The sequence below is a fragment of the Elephas maximus genome, chromosome 24, assembly GCF_024166365.1.
Source record: "Elephas maximus indicus isolate mEleMax1 chromosome 24, mEleMax1 primary haplotype, whole genome shotgun sequence".
NCBI lineage: Eukaryota > Metazoa > Chordata > Mammalia > Proboscidea > Elephantidae > Elephas > Elephas maximus.
Genome location: NC_064842.1, coordinates 37,593,366 through 37,619,295, shown reverse-complemented (window position 1 = coordinate 37,619,295; position 25,930 = coordinate 37,593,366). Strand labels below are relative to the sequence as shown.

General features: G+C 45.3%; 1 protein-coding gene across 5 annotated transcripts in view; it reads right to left on the bottom strand.

Moving 5' to 3' along the window:
• Positions 1-8,072: 8,072 nt before the first annotated feature.
• The window catches only part of TNN (tenascin N), a 125,609-nt gene continuing 107,751 nt past the window's right edge, over positions 8,073-25,930 (bottom strand). For all 5 annotated transcript variants that reach the window (XM_049868524.1, XM_049868526.1, XM_049868525.1 and 2 more), the window contains 4 exons: positions 20,831-20,927; positions 19,766-19,933; positions 11,587-11,750; positions 8,073-9,270 (listed from right to left, as the gene is read on the bottom strand). In XM_049868524.1, the coding sequence (XP_049724481.1) occupies positions 9,130-9,270; positions 11,587-11,750; positions 19,766-19,933; positions 20,831-20,927 (570 nt within the window). In that variant the 3' untranslated portion in view covers positions 8,073-9,129. The remainder of the gene's footprint in view (positions 9,271-11,586; positions 11,751-19,765; positions 19,934-20,830; positions 20,928-25,930) is intronic.

Sequence of the window (25,930 nt, the reverse complement as noted above, 5' to 3'; positions counted from 1 at the left end):
AGGTTCAAGGGGATGTTTTCAAACACCAAGGTAACCCGACAGTGATGCTTCATTCAGGAAGGGCCATGCATGCATCTAACCCCTTCTTAAAGCTATTTTTCCCACAAACATTTACTACCTACTATGTGCCCGGGTGGTACAATGGTTAAGAGCTTGGCTGCTAACCAAAAGGTTGGCAGTTTGAATCTACTAGCTACTCTTTGGAAACCCAACGGGGCATTTCTCCTCTGTCCTATAGGGTCACTATGAGTTGGAAAAGACTCAATGGCAGTGGATTTTTTTCCCCCTGGATGCCAAGGACAAAAAATTGTCCTGGAGGGACTCAGCCTGGATGTGGGACAGACAAGCAAACACAATATGGTGTGGTCATTGCTTCCTCAGAGGTTGCTGCAAGTGTGGGAGGCTGGCACCAGGGCAGACCTGGGAGCTGTGCACAGAGGGAAGAAACTGGAAAAGCAGAGGCTGGAGAACGTGGACAGGGCTGCTGGCGGGCACCACTCAGGGATGCTGTACAGCCTACAAGGTGAAAGGAGTCCTTGAGTGGTGCAGTTAATGCTCTCGGCTGCTAACTGAAAAGTTGGAAGTTAGAATCCACCCAGGGCTTCTGGGAAGAAAGATCTGGTATATAAACAGCGTAGGGGCAGTGTCTGACCTCCAAATCACGAGGGGGAAGGAGACTCAAAATCAACAGCCCAAGGCTGATTCCTATGAGGCGGGGGTCTGACATGCCTCCTCTCTCCGTCATCTTTACCAATTCTGACGCCAACCGTCTCTCCCACAGCACTCTCTACTTCTCTGCTGAGTTCGATAATTCATTGCAATGGCCACACAGAACTCACAGGCCACACTCATAATTACAGGGTTTATTAGAGAAATCACAGTTACAATTCAGGCTTAGGAACATTCAAGATACTCTTCTTCCAACAGGATAGCCTCTTCCCAGCCATGCTCGCAGGCATGCCTCTCCTTGGCCCTCAGTCTCTGCCCAGAAGCACTAGCTTGCTTTCTCCATGGGCTGAAAGCCCAACACACTGTCTCCTGCTGCAGGGTCTGTTACAGGGTCTCTCTCACTGGTCTGTCCTTCCTTGGTGTTGGGCTTCTCCTCTGTGCTCCGGAGTTGGCTCTCTTTTAAGGCAAAACTGACCAACCCCCTTGGTGGGCCACAATTACCACACAGTCCCACCTAACCACCTGGGTGAGAGTTACAAGACTATGGCTAGAAAGGTCACATACAAAAGTATGAATCCAATGTGTCTGGTGATTTGCTTCCATAAAGATTACAGCCAAGAAAACCTTACGGAGCTCAGTTTACTCTGTAACACGTGGGGTTGCCATGAGTCAGAACTGACTCAAAGGCAAGGGGTTTGGTACAGTGCCACCAGGTGGCCAAATCAGGAGAGACAGCTTTTAGTCAACATCTTTTTCCCCTTAGAATAATAATTTCCTTAGAACACCAATCCAGCTAGATCACTGGTTCTCTAAGTGTACACAAGAGTCACTGAGTTTTACGTGATACTCACAAATCTGTCAGAAGCAGGATTCCTGTGCTTATTTGACAGATGAGGAATCTAAGTTGTAATTGTTGTTACGTGTTTTGGGTGAAGTGTTCCATAGTTTGCATCATTGCCCACGGGAAAGGTTCCCTAACAACAAGTCTTTCCCATCGCACCCAGATCAGACCATATTGTAATTCCTGATTTTCCTGTATTAACAGCACTCCACCCCCACCTCCACCTCCACGGGAATTAGCCTTTATGAGGCTAGAACTGTAACTGCCTTACCCACCACTCTGTCTTCTGGTAACTAGCATGGAGTCTGGCATATCCAAACCAAAAAAACCAAACCCATTGCCGTTGGGTCGATTCCAGCTCATGGAGACCCTATAAAGTAGAACTACCCCTGTATGGTTTCCAAGACTGTAATCTGTGCAGAAGCAGACTGCCACATCTTTCTCCCATGGAGCAGGCTGGTGGATTCGAACTATCGACCTTGTGGTTAGCAGCCGAGCGCTTTAACCACTGTGTCATCGTGTCATCAGGGCTTCCCCCTGGCACATACTATATGTTAAATAAATGTGTTTTAAAAAGAGAGGGAAAAAAGAATCATTAGAGTGTTTCTTAAAAGTGCAGAGTCCCAGGTCCTCTCCCTTACCCTGTCTGACGTGTGAAGTCTAGGGTGGGGCTGACAGCTTGCTTTCCCAACATACGCTAAGCAGATGTACATGATCCCTGAACCAGCCGTTTACAAATGCTGTGTAGATACTCAGAAAACGAAAGTGTCCTGTGGTCAAACCAGTTTGAAAATCAGTGATTCACTGCATATGGCTCCCCTCAGAGTAGATTAACCAGTGAGTACGGTAGGCATCAGTCTACGGCAAGCAAGGTAGGCAAGGGCTTAATTGTGTTCGCTTACTAATCTGTAGTGCGCATGTTCACCTGGGTTTTGCCACAATTAAGCCTGTGCTTACCTGGCTTATTGGGTAATATGTCCAGGACTCCCCTCTCCCCCTTGGGTTCCACAACGCTTGTATCACTCTACAGGTTTTAAAAGGTACTATTATAAAGAAACTAGCTGAGCTCTGCTTAAATCGGGATTTTTCCAAACTTAATTGACCAGGGGTCCTTGTTGGTGGCCAGTCGTAGCAAATATACCTTAGAGTTGGCTAGAGATACACCTCTATCGAGGGAAAAAAACCAAAAAGTTTGAGCAGTATCTTTCATTACTTCATTTGATTCTTGCACAACCGGTACAGTGAGTAAATCAGAGATTAATGTCAATCCTATTTTATAAATGAAGCAAATGAAGGCCAGAGAGGTTAAGCCAGCTTACCCAGAAACCGAAGTCTCAGACTCTTACTCCAGTGCTCCTTGTACTCACAAGCCATCCTAACGCAGGCCAATCGGCTGATTTTGGCTCCTCAAAGACTGTTGAACTTGCAGGAGCACTTCCTTTGAGTCGGAAACGTGTTGAACACAATCAAGGGCTCTGCCAATAAGCCTTTAAAATGCCCAGATGGCTTCTTTGGATGCCCCACGGCAAGCCTCCTTTGCCTCCTTAAAAAAAACCGAAAACCAAACCCAGTGCCATCGAGTTGACCCTGACTCATAGTGACCCTATAGGGCAGAGTTTCCAAGGAGCACCGGGCAGATTCGAACTGCCGACCCTTTGGTTAGCAGCCATAACACTTAACCACTACGCCACCAGGGTTTACTTTGCCTCCTGAAACCTGTAACTGCTGCTATAGAGTCGATTCCAATTCATACTCCTTAGATCTCTAATTAAACCTAATTTTTCTCACTTACCAAAATACAGAACTGTTTTCATTCCATTTTGTAGCCTTATTTTAATTACAGTTTTGCAATATCGTTTTCTATTTTTGTCATTATAAGTGCACTTCACTTTATATTATAGAATAAACAAGGAGCCCTTGTGGTGCAGTGGTTAAGCACTCCTCTGCTAACCTAAAGGTCAGCGGTTAAAACTCACCAGCTGCTCCGTGAGAGGAAGATGTGGCGGGTGTGGCAGTCTGTTTCCGCAAACATTACAGCCTTGGAAACCCTATGGGCTGCTCTGTCCTATAGGGTCGCAGTGAGTCGTAATCAACTTGACAGCAGTGAGTTATAGAATAAACAGGCTTTTATGGGCTATCCTTGGATCCCAACTTCTCTCTGGTTCCCCCGTGGAAACAACCAACTAGCAGAAGGACTTTGGGAAGAGAATTCAGTTGCAAATCAGAAGCTACCTGAAATCCCTTCCAGGGGTGCCCCTTCACATTTCCTCCTGCCAGCATCTCCCACCACCCCGCATCTCACCATCCAGCCCTGTACACCAGGTCTGGGGATGGTGCATTCCTCCAGCAACAACTGCCTGAACACCCACCAAGCACAGGCTGGGTGATGAGCTGAACCTCACCGGCTGACCTTCCAGACAATGTTACGCAGCAAGGACGACAAGTGCGGGCTCTGCAGAACTCCCCCCTAGTGGAGGAGAGAAAAGTGGGGTTGCAGTGAGAGGTTCCTGGTAGGACAACACTGCCATCTGCTGGCCTGGATGGGTACAGCGGGGCCTCTGGCACTCCTTTGAGCTCCTGATCCTCTCTTGGCTTAAGGTAATGACTTGGAAATTTTTTGTAGCAAAGAACTTTCTCCAGCTAATGACTAAGCTTGCCAAGAACTTTTCAGTGTTTATATTTACTTTTCCTTCTGCCTTGTTGCACCTCTCTTGGCACGTTTCCCTGTCCACCCGCACTCTTTCCACACACCACACATGGTCCTTTTCTTTTATGGCAAATTCTCGATCACAATTCTTTGAGTCATTCTTTGTTTTCTCTCTGGCTTCTTCAACTTGTCTAACTTTGATAATCCTTGAGTCCCTGAGATTCCAGATTAAAAAGCAGAGCTCTTGACTTCATCTGGCAAACATAAATCTGGGGCCTTATTCCCCGAGAGGAAACCCTGGTGGCATAGCGGTTAAGAGCTACAGCTGCTAACCGAAAGGTCAGCAGTTTGAATCCACCAGGCGCTCTTTGGAAACCTGATAGGGTAGTTCCACCCTGTCCTATAGGGTCACTATGAGGTGGAATTGACGATGGCAAGGAGTTTGTTTTTGTTGGTTTTATTCCCTGGGGAAGCTGTAATCAAAAACAAGCAGTTGTACCCTGCCATAAAAGGACTCTCCTTGCTTTCACCATGCATCCTCCTCCACGTCTGTCAATTCTTTCTCCTAAATATCTCTTTAGTCTGTGCCCTCCTCCCCTTCCCCACGACAAGCCAAGGAAGTCACTTTGTCTTGCACTATCAAAATAGACCTTAACTTTGTGAATTTCTATTCTTTCCCCCAAACTTCCCCCAGCGCCCTCCCACTGTCTGTACTGCTACCAGACTAGTGTTCCCAGAATTCTAGCCACACCATGTCTCTCCAAGTCTGAAAGCTTCTGTGTGTTCACTGTCCAAGTTCTTCCATCTTAGCAGTGCTTCTCAACCCCGGCTGCATCACCTGAATTAGAATCACCAGGGAGCTTTAAAAACCATGGCCACACAGGACCCAGCTGAGGCCAATTAAATCAGTCTCTGGCGGTGGAGCCAGGCAACCACATAAAGCTTCTAGTTGTGTCTGATGGATAGTGAGGCCTGGGAGCCATATGCTCCAACTTGACTGCCATCATGCATACCTCACCTCACTAAGCAAACACTGTCTCTCCCTCAAATACACCACGTTCCACACTTCCGCACCTTGGCCCTGGAGCTTACTTGACCCGAGGTGTCCTACCCTCACCCTATGCCTCGTGTTCCTCCCCTGGCAAACTCAGACTTATCCTTCCAGACCTAACGCCAGTCTTATCCCACTGACGCTTCCAGGCCCCCAGGCAGGATTAGTCACCCCGCTCTGTTCCCAGCACTCAGTCCACACCGCATGGGCTCCCTCTCCCCGTGTGCTGTCATGATTGGTTCCCACACTGTCTCCCCACCACACTGTGCTTCCCAAGGGCCAGGGCTGTGTTCTGTTCCATTACTAGTTGCTAGTGTCTTGCACATAACAGGCAAAGCCTTGGGAACTTTATCAAATTCTTGAGCTACTTCTCCCTTCCACCCCTAGTGCCTGGCACACAGCCTGCCCGCCTATGACGGCTTTTGTTTGGTTTGTCCTAAAGGGTATGAATTTTGAATTGCCCCTGTAAGCTTCAAAAGTCTGATGGCTCCTAGCCTGGCTCCAAGAAAAATGTTTGGCCCTCTCTCAAAAGCAGGTCTACCCAGAAACCTCATTCCTTGAGCCTATATTCAGCTACCAGAGTGGTAGCCGTCAGCCCTGGTCACGTTAAAATGAGGTTAGGCACGGGGTTTAGGGCTGGAATGTTTTCCTCAGACAAACACTCTTTAAAAACGAGCTTCCCCAGCCTCTGCACTGCCTCCAATAGAATCCTTGAAGAGTCAGCTAAGGTTGTCTCCGCCACCTTCAGGGCAGAATTGGTCCTACAGGCAAAAGAATGTGAGGAATAGCTCCAGTTTCCCACAAGCCCGCTTCTTGGCCAGCGGTAGAAAAATGCCAGGGTCTGTGAACGCAGCAGGATGAACTTTATAAACTGCTGCCATAACGGACTCACCCAGAGCTAAAAGGCCTACCATGGCCCTCTACACCAGAGCTGTTGTTGTTGTTATGTTGTTGTTGTTAGCTGCCGTTGAGATGGCCCCCTATTCATGGCGATCCCATGTGCAACAAAACAAAATGCACTCTCCCCATGACTGGTTGCAGATCAGACCACTGTGATCCACAGGGTTTTCATTGGCTGATTTTTGGAAGTAGACTACCAGGCCTTTCTTCCTAGTCTGTCTTAGTCTGGAAGCTCCACTGAAACCTGTTCAGCATCACAGCAACACACAAGCCTCCACTGATGGATGGCTGGTTGGCTGCACATGAGGAGCACTGGCTGGGAATAGAACCCAGGTCTCCAGAATGGAAGGCAAGAATTCTACCCCTGAATACACCAGAGCTACTCAAATAGTAGCTTGCAGTCTGGCAGCAGCCCCCAGCCCAGACCTACTCAATCAGCTGGTCTGGGGGTGCGACCCAGCAATCTGGTTTTAACCAGCACTTTTAACCAGCAGATTATAAATTGAAAAGCATTGCCCACCATCCACCATGCCTGGCTCTGAATCACACTTTGGGTTTTGATCCATTTTGCAAAGGAGGCACAAGGCTTGAGTCAGCAAGGTGAGTACTCAACATGCCAACAGGGTCAAGGAACACAGCAGAAGGGAAGAGGGTCCTGGAGGGAAGTTGGAGCACGACTAGAAGAAACCTGGTGGGTCTCTGCATAAATATCCCCTCCTCAGAGAGATCTTTGTAAGCCCCCCTTTATAAAACACTGTACCCCACTTCTACCGCCAGTCAACACCCTCCATCCCTTCACCCGACTTTATATTTCTTCCTCTGCACTTATCACTCCTTGAAATTATGTTTGTTTACTTGTTTATTGTCCGTCTCCAGCACTAGAGTGTAAGCAGAAGGGCAGGAATATTGTTTTGTTCTTTTTCTACAGCACCAGTGGTTAAATTTAGAAACCAGCACAGAATACGGCATAATCAGTATTTGTTGAATGAATGAGTGAGCGAGTAAATGAATGAAAGCACAAGACAAGGTCTGGCTTGCTCACCCCTGTGAGTTCACCTCTGTGACTTGTTTCCCCAGTGCCTACACACGACCTGGTACGGAGCAGGCAGACCATACACTCTTGTGGAATCAGTGGACACGATTCAAGCATGTGCTTTCAATGCTCAGTCCCAACACTGAGACCATATTCATTCAGATCACTGATTATCAGATCCAGCAGTCATTGTGGCATTGCTCCCCGTATATGTGCTGGGGAGAGGGGACAGAGAGCTGAAAACCGTGTTGTCGTTGTTCACTGCTATCGAGTCAGCCCCAGACTCATGGCATCCCCACGCACAACAGAATGAAACACTGCTCAGTCCTGTACCATCCCCATCATGGGTTGCGGATCAAATCGTTGTGATCCATAGGCTCTTCGCTGGCTGATTTTCAGAACTAGATCACCAGGCCTTTCTTCCTAGTCTGTCTTGGTCTGGAAGCACTGCTGAAACCTATTCAGCAACACACAAGCCTCCACTGATGGACAGTGGTGGCTGCACATGAGGAGCACTGGCTGGGAATCGAACCCAGGTATCCAGGATAGACGGCAAGAATCCAACCACAGAACCACCACTGCACCTTGCTGAAAACATTAAAGTTTGACAAAAAAGAAAAGTTTCGGGGGTATGGCTTGGCCCTCGCCCAGAAGGTAAAACCTGGAGAAATCAAGGCAATAAACTCCACCGCAGTCCTGGAGGTAGGCTGTAGTTTCTAGGGCACTTGTTCTCCTTCCCACTCACTCCCTCGTCCAGTATTCCAAATACCAGTGATTTGCCATCACACAAGAAAGAGAGCACAGCCAACCAAATTCCATTATAACACAAAAATTGTACCTTCACTTGCACTTCGGGTTAAACTTAGAATTTAAGTGCACTTAAGTGGAGAAAATACCACAAGGCAAATTTCTTTTTTTAAATCAAGTGGTTTTATTTATTTTTTTATTTTTTCTTGGATAGTAATTTAAGTTGCTTCACTGGTCACTGAATTCACTACAGAAATTCTTCCAAAATGATAGGAAAATAAGCAAAAAGGATCTGACCATGCCAAGTCTTCATTCAAATAGTAAGCCCCAAGACCAAGCAACTCCAGCAAACCCAAGGGTCAACAGTGTGGGAGGCCCCGGATGGAAGGAGGCTGAGGACCTGATGGGCAGCAAGGCAAGTCGTAGAAGAGTCTCTGGGAGGTACCAATTATCAAGAGAGTCAAATTATTTAAAGTTGAAATGAGTGAGAATTTATTGACAACATATGCAGATCTATGAAAGTGATTATGCAAATCCCTAGAAAGAGGGCACATAAACATAGCAGTAAAGTGAAAGCTGTGGTTTCCAGCTGCTGAATACTAGTCTAGCTAAATGTGAATCCATCTGGGCCTCTTTTTGTTCCCTTTACTCTTCCTCAAAGGACTGGCAATTGAAGGGAAGGGGGAGATTTACACTGTTTTCCTCAAAACTCAGTGGGAACAGGAGGTAACAAGCATCAGACTACCTCAGCCCTGACCCCTTGGTAACTAGAGCCTCTCTTTGGTGCTTCTTTCCAGAGAGAAGATTAGTATTTGCAGTGCTTTTTTTAAAAATTTTTTTTCTAGAACTTTCTAATTGGTGAAGTCCTGGATGATCCCCTTTTTGCCCTAATCAAGTGTATTTTTTACTGGAGACAGCCTGAGGAACCATGCAGTTCCAGTACTGCCCTATCCATGCACACTGTGCAAAGACTGTTTTGTTGATGTTCAGGACCTCCAATGCAGATAATATCACATGGGCAATAAAGCAGGTGGCAGGGAAGGGACCTCTGTGCCTTCAATTTTGGTGACATGCTTTGAATCACACAGGCCACATAGGTTATCCATCAATCTCAGAAACTAGAGGCTATGAACATCCCTCAAACTGTCATTGGCCAGTCGCCACTGTCTGCCCCAGCCCAGGCTTGCACAGCCCCAACCTGAGCTGGTCTTGTCTCGTGCAGCAATTGCTCAAATGGGTTATCAGAGTGTTCTTGTCTTTCCTCCTAGCGTCCGCTTCTTTCTGCCCAAGACAGACTCCCTGATGTAGCCATGGGGGCGGATTTTCAACTCCACGTAAGGAATGGAGAATTCATGTCCTTTCCATGGCTCCCAGTTTATACCCTGCATAAAAAGCCAACATCAGGAAGAGGAAATTGAGAGGTGGTGGGTGGGTCTTGGTACCAGGAAACATTCCTTTGCCAGTGAAACCCCTCCCCCTCTGCTTAAAAAGATCATCTCCTGGTGTCCCCATGTGTGTCACGGTAGAACTAGGCTCCAGGGAGTTTTCAATGGCTGGTTTTCTTTTTCAGAAGTAAATCACCAGGCCTCACTTCTGAGGTGCCTCTGGGTGGATTCAAACTGCCAATCTTTCTGTTAACTGTTTGTGTCACCCAGGAACTCCCTCTCTCTGCTTAAAACCCATTGCCACTGCCACTGAATCGATTCCGACTCATAGTGACCCTATAGGACAGAGTAGAACTGTCCCATAGAGTTTCCAAGGAGTACCTGGCAGATTCTAACTGCCAACCTTTTGGTTAGCAGCTATAGCATTTAACCACTACACCACCAGGGTTTTCCCACCACACCTAGGGGAGAGAAAAAGACAAGTGGTGAAAGGGGGAGGGGAGTGTCTGATAAGGAAATGAGGGCCAATCTCAAAAAATACGCCCTCTGCTGGGCAGCTGGGGTTAGACAGACTGATGACTTGGAAGCTGATTGGCCACCATGCCTCCACAGGAGGATGAGGGTGTGAGCCCAGGAAGTGGTGAGGCCAAAGAGGAGGCAAAGATAGCCCTGGTCAACCTGGCCAGCAATGATCAAATTATCTTTGCTTCCCTCTTCCTTTTAATAAATAAATAAAAGGCAAAAATAAACATTAATTGGCCAATTGTGTAAAATCATTTTCAATTTAAACTACTTAGATATTAGCTCTGGGGTAACAAATAGCCTGCTGAAAACTAAATTTCATTTTATGTCTTTTGACTGGTGAGCACAATAATACTTAATTCACTTAATAACCCTGCAACCTGGCCAATAAAGAGCCCAAGTGACCGATTTTATGTATTTTAATTTGAGAGGTAAATAATAAACAAGAAGCTAAATGCCTTGCAGACTGTGGAGAGCACATTAACCAGACAAATGTCTTTTATTAGCAAATACGGGAATGGTTTGGGGCATGCTGGCTGCTCATTTCAAATATTTGATCTCTGATCACAGGCTTCCCTGCGCTGGCCCACACGCCGCCACCGTGATTCATGGGCCTAACCTCCTCGGCCTCCCTGGGGGCAAATTTCTTCTTCCCTTTGAAAATCACACAAGGATTGGGAGTTCTCGCAGCCTGGCCAGGGCCAAAGTAATCAAAATGGACCTGTACTGTAGATGTGCTAATATTTACAGTAATATCCGTATGGGGTGAGTCCTGGGGAGAGGTGGCTTCCTGGGGGCTAGGATCATGACCTAGAATGGGAAATTAGAAACTCAGGATGGGGGCTCTGAGGGTTCATGGAGAAGGGCAGATTAATAATGAGTAGAAACAAAGATCCAATTTTCGAGAAGCTGCAAGGAAGCAGACAGGAGATGCTCAGTAGCTGGCGAGGAATCCAGAAGAGGTACACAGGTCATGGAGATTGGAGAAATTGCTGGTAGGAAAGTTTTAGAACAAAGGAGGGGAGAGGAGCCCTTGTGGACTCTTAGCTCTGGTGTGCACACTCCTGAAATGGAGAGACTGGTTTAGCACAATGCCCTGAGCAGACTGATGTCCCTGGGTGGCGCAAACAGTTAACACACTTGGCTGCTAACCTAAAGGTTGGAGGTTGGAATCTAGCTAGAGATGCCTCAGAAGAAAGGCCTGGCCATTTACTTCTAAAAATCAACCATCGAAAACTCTGTGGAACACAGTTCTTCTCTGACACACATGGGGTCACCATGAGTCAGGCCTGAGTGTACGGCAACTGGTTTGGTTTGGGGGTTTTTGTTTTTTTTCTGGGTAGACTGTGGGTAGCTTTGGGTGAACTGGATCCAAGGGTGGGTCTGACCTAAGGCAGAAAGGAATTTTGTTACACATGTAATCAAAGAACTTGAGAAAAATAGCTCTGGTGTAACCAGGGCAACAACTAGAAAGGATTATAAAGTAGCCGTGTGTGAACGAGTGAAGTGGGATGATGTGTGACCATGCCATCTCTGTCTTTGTACAGCAGCGAGCAGCCGGAGCTCTGCCACTAAGCAAATGTGGAGCAATGGTGGGGACGCAGAAAGGCCACAGAAGATGCACAGGGAGGGCCATGACCTCAAGGCCGTGGATCCTGAAGAAGAAGCTCTCCTGCCCTGATTGGACACGCTAGGAGGAGAGGAGAAGGAGGAGACAACCTGGAGGGTGCCTCTCTGGGGGCTGGATGTGTGCAGAATCTGAGACAAAAGAGATATTCACATGCCACCTACCTCACTGTGTTTGGTCTCCCCATATCTGCCATTAGGGTTGGCCAAGTGGCAGTTCTTGTACCACCAGCCACCATGATGTGTCAGGGCACAGTTGCTGAGAGCAATATCGTTGTCTCTGTCAAAAGTTGTAAACTTCCACCCATTGTGGTAACTAAGAGCATCCCCTGCAGGAGAGAAAAGATGGGAGCTGAGAACTTAGGTTTAGCCATTGAGGGGGTTAGGCGTACCTGGCCCAAAAGAGGACCTGACAGGAAGATCTCTAGTCATGAAAATGCCAAGAACCCAATCAGTTACATCACAGGTAGTCACCCCTCTGCTCAAAATGGCCACGATGAGAACAGGATACAGATGAACAGCTTCTCTTTCCTGGACTGTGGCCCAAACTTCAGGCCTGTTTCTTCAACTGCTTAATAGTGTTTTTCTTGGAAAGGTCACCAAACCAAAAACCCATTGCTGTCAAGTCGACTGCAACTCATAGCAACCCTAAGGGACAGAGCAGAACTGCCCTATAGGGTTTCCAAGGCTGTAAATCTTTACAAAAGCAGACTGCCACGACTTTGTCCCATGGAACAGCTGGTGGGTTCAAACTGCCGACTTTTCAGTTAGTAGCCAAGTGCTTTAACCACTGCATCACTAGGACTCTTTGGAAACCTCACAGTCATGTCAAATTATTCAAAACCAAACTCATGAACTCTTCCCATACGACCTGATCACTCCTCAAACAAACTAACCACTCTCCCGTTTTCCCCATCTCTGCCAAAGGTCCCACGATTCTCACAGATGATCCCGATGCAAGTTAAAGTTTGAGAGCCTCTGGCCTCAACTTCATTTATTTATTTATTCAGGAAACATCCACTGCACACCCACTATAGACCAGCACTATGGTTGGCTCTGGGGATACAAAATGAGAAGATCCTTGTTTTCAAGAACTTAGCTGGGGTAGGTGGGGGCAGATACATGAAGAGCTGATGACACCTTGTGTAAAGGGAAGGTCCTGATTCCCTCAGGGCAAAAAAACCCAAACCCATGGCCGTTGAGTCAATTCCGACACATAGTGACCCTACAGGACAGAGTAGAACTGCCCCATAGTTTCCAAGGAGCACCTGGTAGATTCAAACTGCCGACCTTTTGGTTAGCAGCTGTAGCAGTTAACCACTACACCACCAGGGTTTCCAACAGCTACGCCTTTATCCTTACCCAGCAAAAGCAGGCAGAACCAGAACAGGGTGATATAGGCCACTCCCACTCAGACACAGAACACCACTCCATTTTCTCCGGTCAAAGAAAGATAAATTCTCCCTTTATCCGTATGCATTTCCTCCTCCCTTCAGGTTTCTTGCTGAAAAGTTAACTACAGCTGGAAGTAACACTCAGTGGCTCCCTTAGTAACCCTAGCAATGAGCACAGCTCACCTAACTTGCTTATAAAGTTCTCAGAGCTGTTTTCTAAGAGCGTGTGCAGAGGCTAGTTCCTAAAGGTCTGCTTGTGGTTCTCTAACCTTGGGCACTGGGAGAAAGAAAGGGGAAGCAAGTTCCAGCCTGAGCATGAGTTTTTTTTCCTGCAGATAGATTTTCTACCTCCTAGAAACTAATTTTTAGAAACTAAAGCCATACTAATACTCAGAATGTAGATAGTGAATGTACTCATAAATCAGAGACTAACTTTGCTCTGGTCATGAGGCCCAGCCTCGAGTATTCTTATGTATTAAGCTTATCTCCTTAAGCAAGATAAAGTTGAGCTGATGCTTGTTAGACTTCCTCTCTTCTGAGTTTTCAGAGAAAACTCTATGAGAAACAAGCATCTCACTTCTAATATAATGGCTTTGGGTGAAAAGTCAGTTCTTCTCACATGCAGGATGTGGGTGTTGGTGGCAGGCCCATGAATGATCTAAACCTGAGTCCATGTGGGGCTACTGAGCTGGTTATCACCCATCTCATCGAAATGTCACTCTAAGACTCACTCTCCTCTCCCAGCACTCCCCGGGGCAGGAAAGATGAGGACCCAGGCAGCTGAGCATCATAAACCAGGAACAGCCGTTAACACCATTCCCCCTGTAGGTCACACATAGGCCCAGGACCATGTGCCTGGGCCCTGAATGTCTTCTACCCTGAGGTCAGGAGGGGTTGAATAAAAGGGTTGAGTGATTTGTGCCATTTCTAGCTTTCTCTTTTATCCATGCACCCAATAATTTTTATTCTCTCTCTTTTTTAAGTGCCAAGCTTTATAAAAACCCACTTCAAAATAAAGAAGGCACTGGCATTTGTGGTAGAAAAGCCTTCACTGTGGATATCTGGCATTCCTGGCTCCTGTCCACTAAATACGGGTAGTGTTCCCCAGTCTCGTTTCCAAATGTTCACTGAGTCCCACGCAGGTAGGACCTGAAATCAGCTGTAAGTGACTGATTAACCCACAGAAGTCATTCTGCACCAATATCCGTTTTCATGATAATCTCTAAAAGGATGAATATTGTCTTGAAGGTAAAGCTCCTAAGATGCCCCTCTCTTCCCACTTCACCCCAATTCTAGTACTCAGAATCAAAAACTAAACTTACACTCCATTACCTTGTTGGGGTTTCCTTCACGGAGGCATAATGGGCTTTCGGATATGGCTTCAGAGGAAGTTACAGTTGAGGGCCCACCTGGATGATCTGAGTACGGACAAGTCTTAAACCACACATTTTCCCCAGACCTACTCCTCTCTCAGTGCTAATCAGAGCTGTAACGAGTGAGAAACTGAGGAGAGGTAGAAAAAACCCGATGTCCATTTAGGCAGCAACCGTCTGTCCACAGATAAACAAGATGTGGTATATCCATACAAAGCAATATTACTCAGATGCAAAGAGAAATGTCCTGATAAATGCTGCAACATGGATGAATCTTGAAAACATGCTGAGTGAAATGTCAGTCACAGAAGGGCAGATATTATATGATACAATTTATATGAAATATCTAGAACTTGGCAAATGTATACAAACCAAAGTTTATTAATGGCTATCGGGGGGGGGGATGGAGGAGGAAAGGGGAAGTCATTGCTCAGGGGGCACTGAGCTTCTCTTAAGGGTGACAGAAAAATCTGGAAATGAATAATGGTAATGGGCACACAACATAATGAGCATAATTAACATCAGTAAATTGTCAAGAAATCAAAAGACACATTGCATTGGGCAAATCGGCTGCAAAAGACCTCTTTAAAGTGTTGAAAACCAAGCATGTCACCTTGAGGACTAAGGTGCTCCAGACCCAAGCCACGGTGTTTTCAATAGCCTCATATGCATGCGAAAGCTGGACAACAAATAAGGAAGACTGAAGAATTGATGTCTTCGAATTGTGCTTTTAGAGAAGAATACTGAATATACCATGGATTGCCAAAAGAATGAACAAATCTGTCTCAGAAGAAGTACAATCAGAATGCTCCTTAGAAGCAAAGATGGCGAGACTACATCTCACATGCTTTGGACATGTTAGCAGGAGGGATCAGTTCCTGGAGAAGGACATCATGCTTGGTAAAGTAGAGGGTCAGCGAAAAAGAGGAAGACCCTCAATGAGATGGACTGACATAGTGGCTGCAATAATGGGCTCAAGCATAACAATTGTGAGGCTGGCACAGGACTGGGCAGTGTTTCGTTCAGTTATGCAGAGGGTCGCTATGAGTCTCATTAACTCTCACCTAACAACAACAAATTGTACAGGGAAAAAATGGCAAATGTTTTGTTATATACATATTTTTACCACAATAAAAAATAAATTTGAAATGTTGAAATGAAAAGCTGGAGAGAGCTGGCATATGTGCGGAGATATCCAAATGCCCAGCTTCACTTGGACACCATGTCCTCTGAACATTGTCTCATCAAGTAGGACATGAGTAGCCAAGAGCTTCCAAAATTCCAAACTCTCCTCACGGGCCAATCAGCATATAGAAGGAAAGAGGAACCTCCAACAGCCCCGCTTTTGCCATTGTAGTGCAGAATTTAAAAGTCAGAATGACAGCCAGCACACGTGGGAAGACCAGATTGCTACCTAAATGCTGTGTATTTGAGAGTCTTCCCAGGCTTCCGATTAAAAAATACAGTCTCCACTGACCTGCACTGTGGGCCTGGACAACCTTAGAGCAGGAATTATCTCCTGATCACAGTTAAAATGCAAATACAGTACTTGGGGGGAGAATCACATTAATTCATGAAAATGTTGACTCCCTTCTACCCACTTCCACATGAGCGTCAGTTCATTTACTGGGTTATCTTAAGACAGGCCTCAGAAATGGTAAAATTTACTGGTGGAGGAAACGGGAATGGGGAGCCTTGGCGACACCACCTGGGAGGGCAGGTCTGAGGGAGGTACCAGCTAGGAGGCCAGTGAGGCCACCGGGTATCAGGGACAGAGGTAGGGCTCAGCTGCCGAGGGGAAACATCCCAACTTCATTCTGGGGAAGATTCCATTAATGGAACCTCTGAAGACTGGGACTCTTTAGCTGAGGACGAAAGGCTGAGAGCTAGCTGATCATGCTGGTCAAGAACAGTGAATGGGGTATTCGAAACAAAATAGGTGACCAGACGTGCTCTGTGTGACCAAGAGCATGCCCAAGAGGTCTAAGGAAGACTGAAGTATGCACACCCCATTACACCAAAGGGCTGGGAGATCCTGGAATAAGCTGTTGAGAAGGTAGTCCGAATGTATTTAGAGATAGGTAGAAACAAGGTAGGCAGAGTGCTTTGTCCTACAAAATGATGTTTTAAATCCCTCCTCCTTCAGTTAAGATCCTTTTAATCATATGAATAGCCATCTCTGTTTCCCAATGGCATTTTAAATGTCTCTCTTCAATGTCTGAATTTTTGTGTTTTGTATTCTACATTGGAAGTCCCTGGGTGATGCAAAAGGCGAACACCGTTAGCTACTAACCGAAAGGCTAGGGGCTCAAGTCCACCCAGACACCTAGGAAGAAAGTTCTGGCAATTTACTTCTGAAAAAGTAGCCATTGAAAACCATATGGAGCACAGTTCCATTCTGACATGCGTAGCGTCTCCTTGAGTCAGAGTTGACTCAACGCCAACTGTTTTTTGTTCTACTTTGAGTGGAAATACTCATTACCCATTGCCGTCGAGTCAATTCCAACTCATAGCAACCCTGTAGGCCAGAGGAGAACTGCTCCATAGGGTTTCCAAGGCTGTACATTTTTACGGAAGCAGACTGCCACATCTTTCTCCCTCAGAGCAGCTGGTGGGTTCAAACCACCAGTCTTTTGGTTAGCAGCCAAGCGCTTAACCGCTGCCATCAGGGCTTCTTTTGAGTGGATGTAGTACAATATAAAAGGTTACCCAGCCCGTTTCCAACCTGTGGAGACCCAGGACCACTGAAAAGAGAAGCAACAATATCTAAAGGAGTGCTGGCTTCTCTAGCTGCAGCACCTTTTGTTCCAAGGATTGTTTTTTGTTTGTTTTTTTCCCTAAAATAATTCTTTGCATATTTTTCCCTACACAGCGTCTACTTAGAATCCTTGACCAGCTCTCCTGTGTCTGCAGCCCAAACCTCTCCCACTTTGTCTCCTACCATGTCACCAAACTCATCCATGTCACCAAGTCACCAAGCTTCTCTCTTCACTAACCCCTATAGGATCTCTTGGAGTCTCAGAGACTATCCTTTAAGATATAGAGCAACCGTAAGATTATATTAAAAAGTCATATTAGAAATTTCATTTTTTTATTGTGATTTAGGTGAAAGTTCACATGAATTAGTTTCTCATTAAATGGTTAATAGACAAATTGTTCTGTGACATTGGTTGCCAACCTTGTGATTCGTCAACACTCTCCCCTTCTCCACCCCAGGTTCCCTGTTTCCATTCGTTGCACAGTTTTCCTATCCCTCCCTGCCTTTTCATCTTTGCTTTTGGGCTGGTGTGCCCATTAGTCTTCTCGTACACATGACTGATATATGAACCCTGTCCCTCATGTGTGTTATTGTTGGCCCTAAAATGTCTAGTCTATGTCTGAAGAGTGAACCTCAGGAGTGACTTCAGTATTGAGTTAAAAGGGTGTCTGGGGGCCATACTCTTAGGGTTTCTCCAGTCTCCATCAGACCAGTAAGCCTGGTCTTTTGTATGTGTGTGTGAATTTCAATTTTATTCTACATTTTTCTCCTGCTCTATCCAGGTCTGTCTATTGTGGTCCCTGCCAGTGCAGTCGGTGGTGGTAACCTGGAACCATCTAGTTGTTCTGGGCTCATTCTGGTGGGAGTTGTGGTAGTTGTGGTCCATTAGTCCTTTGGACTAATCTTTCCCTTGCATCTCTGGTCTGATTTTTTTTTTTTTTTTAACCCACCTGCTCTGTACCAGACTTTATGCTAGGTGCTGGGAAACAAGAGCAAATATAAAATTCATACATCTTTAAAATTAAATTATAAGATCTCAAAGAAATTTTCCATTAGCAGTTGACCACTTTAGATCACGGTCCCAGAGATTCAAAGGTATTTATGTATAGTACTCTGCCATTAGGGGTACTTGAGTGGATAATTTTGAGAAGACCTGCAAGGCTTCAAGAATATACCCCAAACAGGACCCAGCAATTCCACTCCTAGGAATATACCCAAAAGAATCGAAAGCAGGTACACAAACAGATAATGTTCACCAGTGTTCACTGCAGCATTCTTTGCAGAAGCCAAAAAGGGAAAACAACCCAAGTCTCCATCAACAGATGAATGGACAAAGAAAATGTAATCTATTATTCTGTCATAAAAAGGAATGAAGTTCTAACACATGCTACAACATGGATGAGCCTTGAAAGCATTGTACTGAAGGAAATAAACCGGACAGAAGAGGACAATGTTCAACAATCCCATTAATAGGAAATACCTAGAATAAACAAATGCATAGAGATAGAAAGTAGATGAGTGGTCACCATGAGCTGGGGGTGGTTAGGAGGGAATAGGGAGACATTGCTTAATGGGTACAGAGTTTTTACTTGGAGTAATAAAAAAAATTTAAAACAAATGGTGGTGATGGCTGCCCAACACTGTGAATGTGGTTAACGCCACTGGATTGTACACTGGAAAATGGCTAAAATGGCAAACTACATGCTGTGCATATTTTACCACAATAAAGAGAAGAGTGCACCCTGATCTCCTTGCTCTGCTCAGTCCGTGCTCACTGCTAGGCCTTCCCAGGCTGGAATGCCCGTTCCTTTCCCATCTAAGTTCTACCCTTCCTTCAGGCACGAGTCTAGCCCACAACCTTCAAGAAGCTTCCTTCCATTGCCACAGTCCTTAATGTACCCATCTATTCCACATCCCTACAGCTCTGTTTTCCTTACCACCTATTTGGCTCTTTTTAAAAGTTACGTTATTATTCACCTATTTACACATGAGTCTAAAGGGAGAGACTGTGTCTGATAGAGTCAGTCAGCTTCTGCTCACAGCACATTCCTACAGCTACATGAAGGTCTATCAAAAACATGTAAAAGTCAAACAACAGACTTACTTGTCAGGGCTTTAAAACTATAAATACAGGTTTAAAATATAGTATTAAAACAGTAACCACACCTTCCCTCTTAGATAAAGTAGTCAATGATATAATGCCAGTGTTTCAGTCACGTTGCTTAATTTTGTTCTTTTCCTTCACAACTGAACACACCATCAACCGGCTTAAATCCAACGAACAGCTAATTGAGGCTAAAGACTCCCTGCTTCCAGCTTAACTGCTAATTTCTGTGTTGTCACAGTTGTATTAAGTTAATGAGGCCTATACTTCTTATAATTTGAATCAGCACTTTCATTTTTCTGTCTTCGCTTATGGCAAAAAGCCATAAAATATTTAAATAATAACATACACTGCTGTGCAAAGATGGCAGTCACACTGTTGAAGCTGAAAGATTGGCAGGTACCAGGCAAATAGCCCATAAAGTGGGCTCATCTGCTAGCATAAAACAGCCTGAATCTTTTTTTTGAGGGGGGTGTCAATGTATAGTGTACAAAAGTTACAGCTATATGATGGTCATGGATTGTCTTACCCACTTTGTTCACCCCCAGCCCCTACAGGGAGTAGCCCTTCAACTGGCAATGTGGATGATTCGCCTCTGCAGAACAATATTCCACCCCCAGATCCATGGCATGTGGCAAACCAATCCTCAGACGCACAGACAGCAAGAGGCCCTAGCAACAAAAAGAAGAAGCAACAAGAAAACATTTTTTCTTACCTGCTGTGCCTCGGTATTTCCCAACAGTTAACTTATACCGCTCCTTGCTGGAGGCCACTTGGAAGAAATCGTATACAGCATAGGCAGAATCGTTGGCGGTCTGTAAATCCACTCTCACCTCATACCGGGGAGAAGAGCCAGCAGTGAGATTGTGTAGCTTGTCAAGGCCTAAAAATACAGAATAAAATTCCAATAGCCGATCAACCCATGTGTGTGAGCACTCACCATTTGCATCTGATACTTTCAGGACCAAAAGTCAGCTTAGCCTTTATCTGCCTCTACTAATGAGGGGCCTTCCCAGTACTTTCTCTTTGGGGGGCTCATTTTCTTATCCTATTGTTTCTTTGGCACAGTCATGCCAACAAGAACAAGAACCATATCCCGTGGAAGTGAGTAGGGGAGGGTACTCATGGGATGAGCTTGCCTCCATTGACTCCCTCTTTCTAGCAGAAGCAGTTGTATGTATCATCCACTTATCTCACCAGACAAGTAGAAGAGTATACTAACTACTCATTCTAAGATCTCTGAAGGGGGTCTTGTACCAAGCAAATCACAAACATCATCAACTCAGAAACCAAGTATCCTGATTATGACTTTTTAATTCCTCATTTCCCAGTTGGTGTTTTGGCCATTTCATTCTCTCTAAACATCTGTTCCAGAGCAAGGCACAGGGAAAAGGGAAAAAACAATGCCCATAATGACTGGCAATACTAGCAAAACTTCAGAGACTACTGGAATTACCCCTTGATAACATCCAGAATCCCAATCAATCAACTATTCTACTACTGTGGTTTGTAAATTCAGGCTTCAGGAAGATCCTGTAGGGCGTAGATAAAATGTAAAAATCACCTTGTAACAGTCCCACCCTTTCACAGGACCAGAGCTCATGAGAACTTTCCCAGCAATGTGGTCCCACCAACACCCTGGTCTGCAAGTTCCTCAGAGGGTCCACGTCACCTGCATCTCTCCCTGAATGCTGTAAACTTCCATAAGCTGCCTGGCCAGCTTTTCAAGGGAGAAGTTACCTCTCTAAACCCAGCCCTCCTGGATTCTCAGAGATCATACCAAGCCAGAACTCCCTCATGGGGTCCCCAAAGCCTTCCACGTAGGTCCGCCAACGCTTGAAGAAATCCAGCTGCCCACTGTTCCGCCTCTGGAAGACCTGAGAAAGGAGATGAACAACTCACTCTGACAAACTTGCACAGAAATAGCTGAGTGGTAGGGGAGCCGTATTTGTATTACTCAGGGTAGTGCTAAGAGATAAGACTTGACTCATACACTGACTTCCTCTGGCTAGCGTATCTTTCTTTTTAAAAAAAAAATTTTTTTTATTTATATATTGGATTAAAAACAAAACAAAAACCAGCTGCTGTCAAGTAGATTTGACTCATAGTGACACCATGGTTGTCAGAGCAGAACTGTGCTCCGTACCGTTTTGAATGCCTGTGATCTTTTGGCAGCAGACTGCCAGGCCTTTCTTCCCAGATGCCTCAGCATGGACTCAAGCCTCCAACTTTTTGGTTAGTAGCCAAGCACTTAATCATTTGCTCCACCCAGGGACTCCTTATATATTGGTAGATTCATGGGTTCCACTATATTATCTCTATGTGTTTTTTATGTGTACAACAGTATATTGAATACTGAAATGTATATAATAAAAGCAGAGAAGGTTCTTGCCTGAAAGAAATTTGCATTCCAGGGCAGGGGAAAATTTGAGGAGCTGGTGATATGGTTGTTAGTGGTGGGTTGGGTAGGGAAGGACATTCCAGACCTCTGCCTACTCTCACCTGTCACCTTTACCATCTATTCAACTCAGTTGGACACTTTATGTTTATATGCTGTCTTTTGTCCCCTTAACTCATTTGAAAGTAGGAATTCTTCCTTAATTCATTTGACTCTTGACATAGGAACCTTCTTATGGAGAAGAAATTTCATTTACCCAACAAATATATATTGAGCATCTCCTATGTACTAGGTACTGTGCAAGATGAGGTGCAAAATGAATAAAACAAATATTTTCTGCCCTCATGGAGCTAATAGTCCAGTAAAATCATCAAACAATGAAACAAATAAGTTTACAACTAAAATTGTGACAAGGGCTATGAGGGAAAGGCATGATAGTATCGTGTGAGCATGCACTAGGAGGACCTGACCAGGGAATAGGAAAGCTCCCCTCAGGAAGCGGCTGAGAGCTGCAGGACAGGTAAGAGCAGTCAGGCAAAGGACTGCAGGCAAGGATGTTCAGACTATGGGGACCGATTAGGAAGGAAAGAGGAGGGAGGCTGGAGAGATGGGCAGTGTTCAGAACTGGTGGGACTTTAATAGGTGTGTTGAAGATGTTGGCTTATCATAAGAGTGTTGGAAGTTATCAAGGGGGGTTAAAGCTGGAAATGGCATGCTTTTATTTATATCTTGATAAGATCCCTCCAGCTGCAAGTATAGAGAATGGACTGGCCAGGGGCAAGAGTGGCTTCAAGAAGACCAGATAAGAGACCACTGTATAGTACAGGTAAGAGAGGATGGGAGCTTGGACTAGGGGGCTGCTCTGGGGATAAACAGAAGTGGATGGAAGGTTAAATTGACCAAACTTTTGATGATCATGAGCTGGAAGAGATAAAGAAATCAAGAATGATTCTTGTGTTTTGGCTTGGAGAACTGGATGGCTATGCACTCAGCTATTCCCTGAGATGGGGGATTCTGAAAGAGGGCAGGTCTTGTGTGTGCAAGTCATGAGGTCATTTTTGGAACATGTAGAGTGTGAGGTACTCTTGCTCATCCTGGTAAGGATGCCACCTAGTCAGTTGAATGTAGGAGATAGAGTTCTAAAGCAAGGCCTGGCTAGACTGATAAATGTGGGAGCATGTCTGAGACAATGCTACGTGTCCCCAAGTTCTAATTCATTTTCCTGTTCCCAGAAACACAGGAAGACCTTGTCTTTTTCAGCCTCTTTTGAAGTTAAGTTGGAGCCATGTGACTAGTTCTAAATAAAGGGCTATAAGTAGAATCACAGAAGAATGAGTGGGGTTCTCCATGCTCTCCCTTCCATTGCTATGGTGCCACTGTGCCATGGTGAAGGTCACATGTTAAAAGGGCAGAGCCCAAGATGAAAACTGCCTGACTCCCTGGGTCACCACTTAGAAGTGGCTGCCAAACCCAAAGAAGAGTTTACGCAAAGTGAGAAAAAAAAAAAAAAGCTTTATGTGTTAAACCAAAACCATTGCCATCATGGTGATTCCGACTCATAGCAACCCCATAGGACAGAGAACTTCCCCATAGGGTTTCCAGTCGTAGCTCTTAATCACCGTGCCACAGGGCCTCCCTTTATGTGTCAGATCATTGGAATATGGGGCAGGTTTGTTATAGCAACATTATCCCATTCTATTCTAACTAATACAGACAGCCACTGGGACATAGAGGGTAAATGAAGCCATGGGAAAGAATTAGACCACCTAAACCTAGGGAGAAAAAAAGGAACTGAAAAGAGAAAATGGCCTAGAATCAAGCTTCGAGGAACTTCAGTATTTAATGGCCACATCAACGAGGATGAGTTGATTAAGGAGACAGAGAAGGAGCAATTAGAGATGTGGAAGAAACACAGGAAAAATGTGGAATCAAAAATGCCACAAAGAGAATATATTTCAAAAGGAAAGACATGGTCAGCAGTGTCAAATGCTGAGGAGAGGTCAAGGAACAGGAGACTAAAACTGCCCAGAGAATTTAGCAACACAGAAATCCCTGGTGACTTTATCAAGTGCCCTGTTACCGAGAGATGAACGCAGAAGCCAGGCTGGAGTGGGTTAAGGAGTAAGTGAGAAAATGGAGACAGAGTTGGATACTATTTCTTGAAAGAATGGGCTGCTTTATTTGCAAAATTCCTCTATTTTGTGAGGGAAGGCAGTTCCAGTCCAAGTAAATTGGATTCCTTCCTATGACGTAAACTTGAAAAGTACCTCTATATGTACTATTGGAATTGATAATACATACAATTCTGCCTGACCTTGACAGCCAAGCAAAACACTATCTCAGGTAACCTGCTCTCACTCATCTTTCTCTCGGCCTATTTTCCTTTGAATTCATTCAAATGCAGAAGCCCCAGCGCAAAATCCAGTCTCCCGCCCTCCACCAGCCTTCACAGCATGTGCCTTGAGGTAAAATACATTATCTTGAATTTGGGGACTTCCAAATATTTGTGCATTCTTTACATTTTTCTCTGGGAAGTGACAGGGAGGGAGGAGAAGAGTGGGTTCCTGGAACAATGCTAAAGCTCCATGTGGGAAGATCACATTGGCCAACGCTTTCTGAAGCACCATCCATGTTTGCTGGCCCAGGAGATACTGAACAAAGGCATCAGCAGGCAGGGGAAAGCCCCGGCCTGGAGTCAGACCACAGCCACTGGCGGGTAGGTGATGGTGAGTCAGTCATTTCTGTCCCTGAGCCTCAGTCAGATCGTAGTAAAACAGGGATAGAAACAGGAAAGAGGTGACTGCCTCACAGAGGGGCTGGGAGGACCAAATGAGAAGGTGCACATAAAAACATTCCATAAATGGTAAGAAGCCAAGCAGAATTCAGTAATTACTGTTGCAAACATAACACACTGCACTAACATTGTTGTTCTCGTTTCACAACAGTTCATCTTCTAACAATGTCTCATTCCTTTCTTGGCTCCCTTCACTTTTTCTTCACTCATTTTTGGAGTCCCTGGGTAGTACAGTTAAATGTGCTTAGCTGCTAAATGAGGTGTCTTGGAAGAAAGGCCTGGTGATCTACTTCCAAAAAGTCAGCCGTTGAAAACTCTACGGAGTACAGTTCCACTCTGACACACATGAGGTCGCCATGAGTCAGAGCAGACTCAGCTGAGAGGGTAGCGGTGGTTCCATAGTCGAATTCTTGCCTTCCACATGAGAGATCCAGGTTGGGTTCCAGGCCAGTGCACCTGTACCTCATGCACACCCACCACCTGCCTGTCAGTAAAGGTGTGCAGGTTGCTATGATACTGAACAGGTTTCAACAACAGGTTTCGACAGAGCTTCTCAACTAAGATGGACTAGGAAGAAAGGCCTGGCAATCTGCTTCTGAAAATCATCCAATGAAAACCGTATGTTCTGTTAGACTTGGAGTCACCATGAATCAGGGGCTGACCCTACGGCAGCTAACAACGGCAATCGTTTATTGGGCACCTAAGTGCTGGCTCAGGGACAAGTATACATCATGCCATTTACATACATAAAAGTCAAGAGTCATATAGCTAATTATTTAATAGTCGATGCAAAGATAAAACACAAACCTCCTCCTCCTTTAGTCAGAAAGCTTAAAAACACCAGCTCTCTACTAAGCCTATTTCCAATAACTTTGCTTGTTAACTTCATAGCACGGTGCCTGTTCCAACCACTTCCCTGAGGCTCTTCACTTATTGTGGATTGTGGAATCCCAAGACAGATGTGGCACAAATGCTTGGTTCCATACATCACATCAAACCGAGTTCCCAGAATGAGGCTGGGCTCAGATCCAATCCTGCCCTCCTAGGACAGACACATTACCAAAAAAAAGACCAAACTAGTTGCTTAGGAGTCGATTCCAACTCATAGCAACTCTTTAGGACAGAGTAGAACTGCCCCACAGGGTTTCCGAGAAGCGGCTGGTGGATTTGAATTGCCGACCTTTTGGTTAACAGCCAAGCTCTTAACCATTGTGCCACCAGGGCTCCAGGACAGATACATTACAAAGGCATTTTGCCTCTATTTCCAATCAGTGACCATAGCGCCCACAAGAATATAAGCAATTCTGACAACCAGAGGGGACCCCTGACATTTCAACAAGACCCTGGCCTGAAAATATTCCCTCTAAGAATAACACAGATGTAATACCTCTGCAAGGAAAGAGGGATCTGCCTTTTTTCATTAGCTCCAGAAGGGATAGCAGTTGACCCCTTTGAAACTTTGGGTTGACACTGTGAGGACTGACCTTGAGATCTGTCAACTGGTTGCTTGAGTTTTGGTCACTGCTGCCTCTTCGTATATAATCTGCTTGACCTTGAGAGCTAAACATGATAGGAGTGGTCGCGCTGATTGTTATTTTTTTAATAATGCTTCTACCTGTACATGTAAGCTCCACAAACAGTGGTGCTAGTGCTCTTTGGATCAACATTTAGACCCTACTCTACCACTT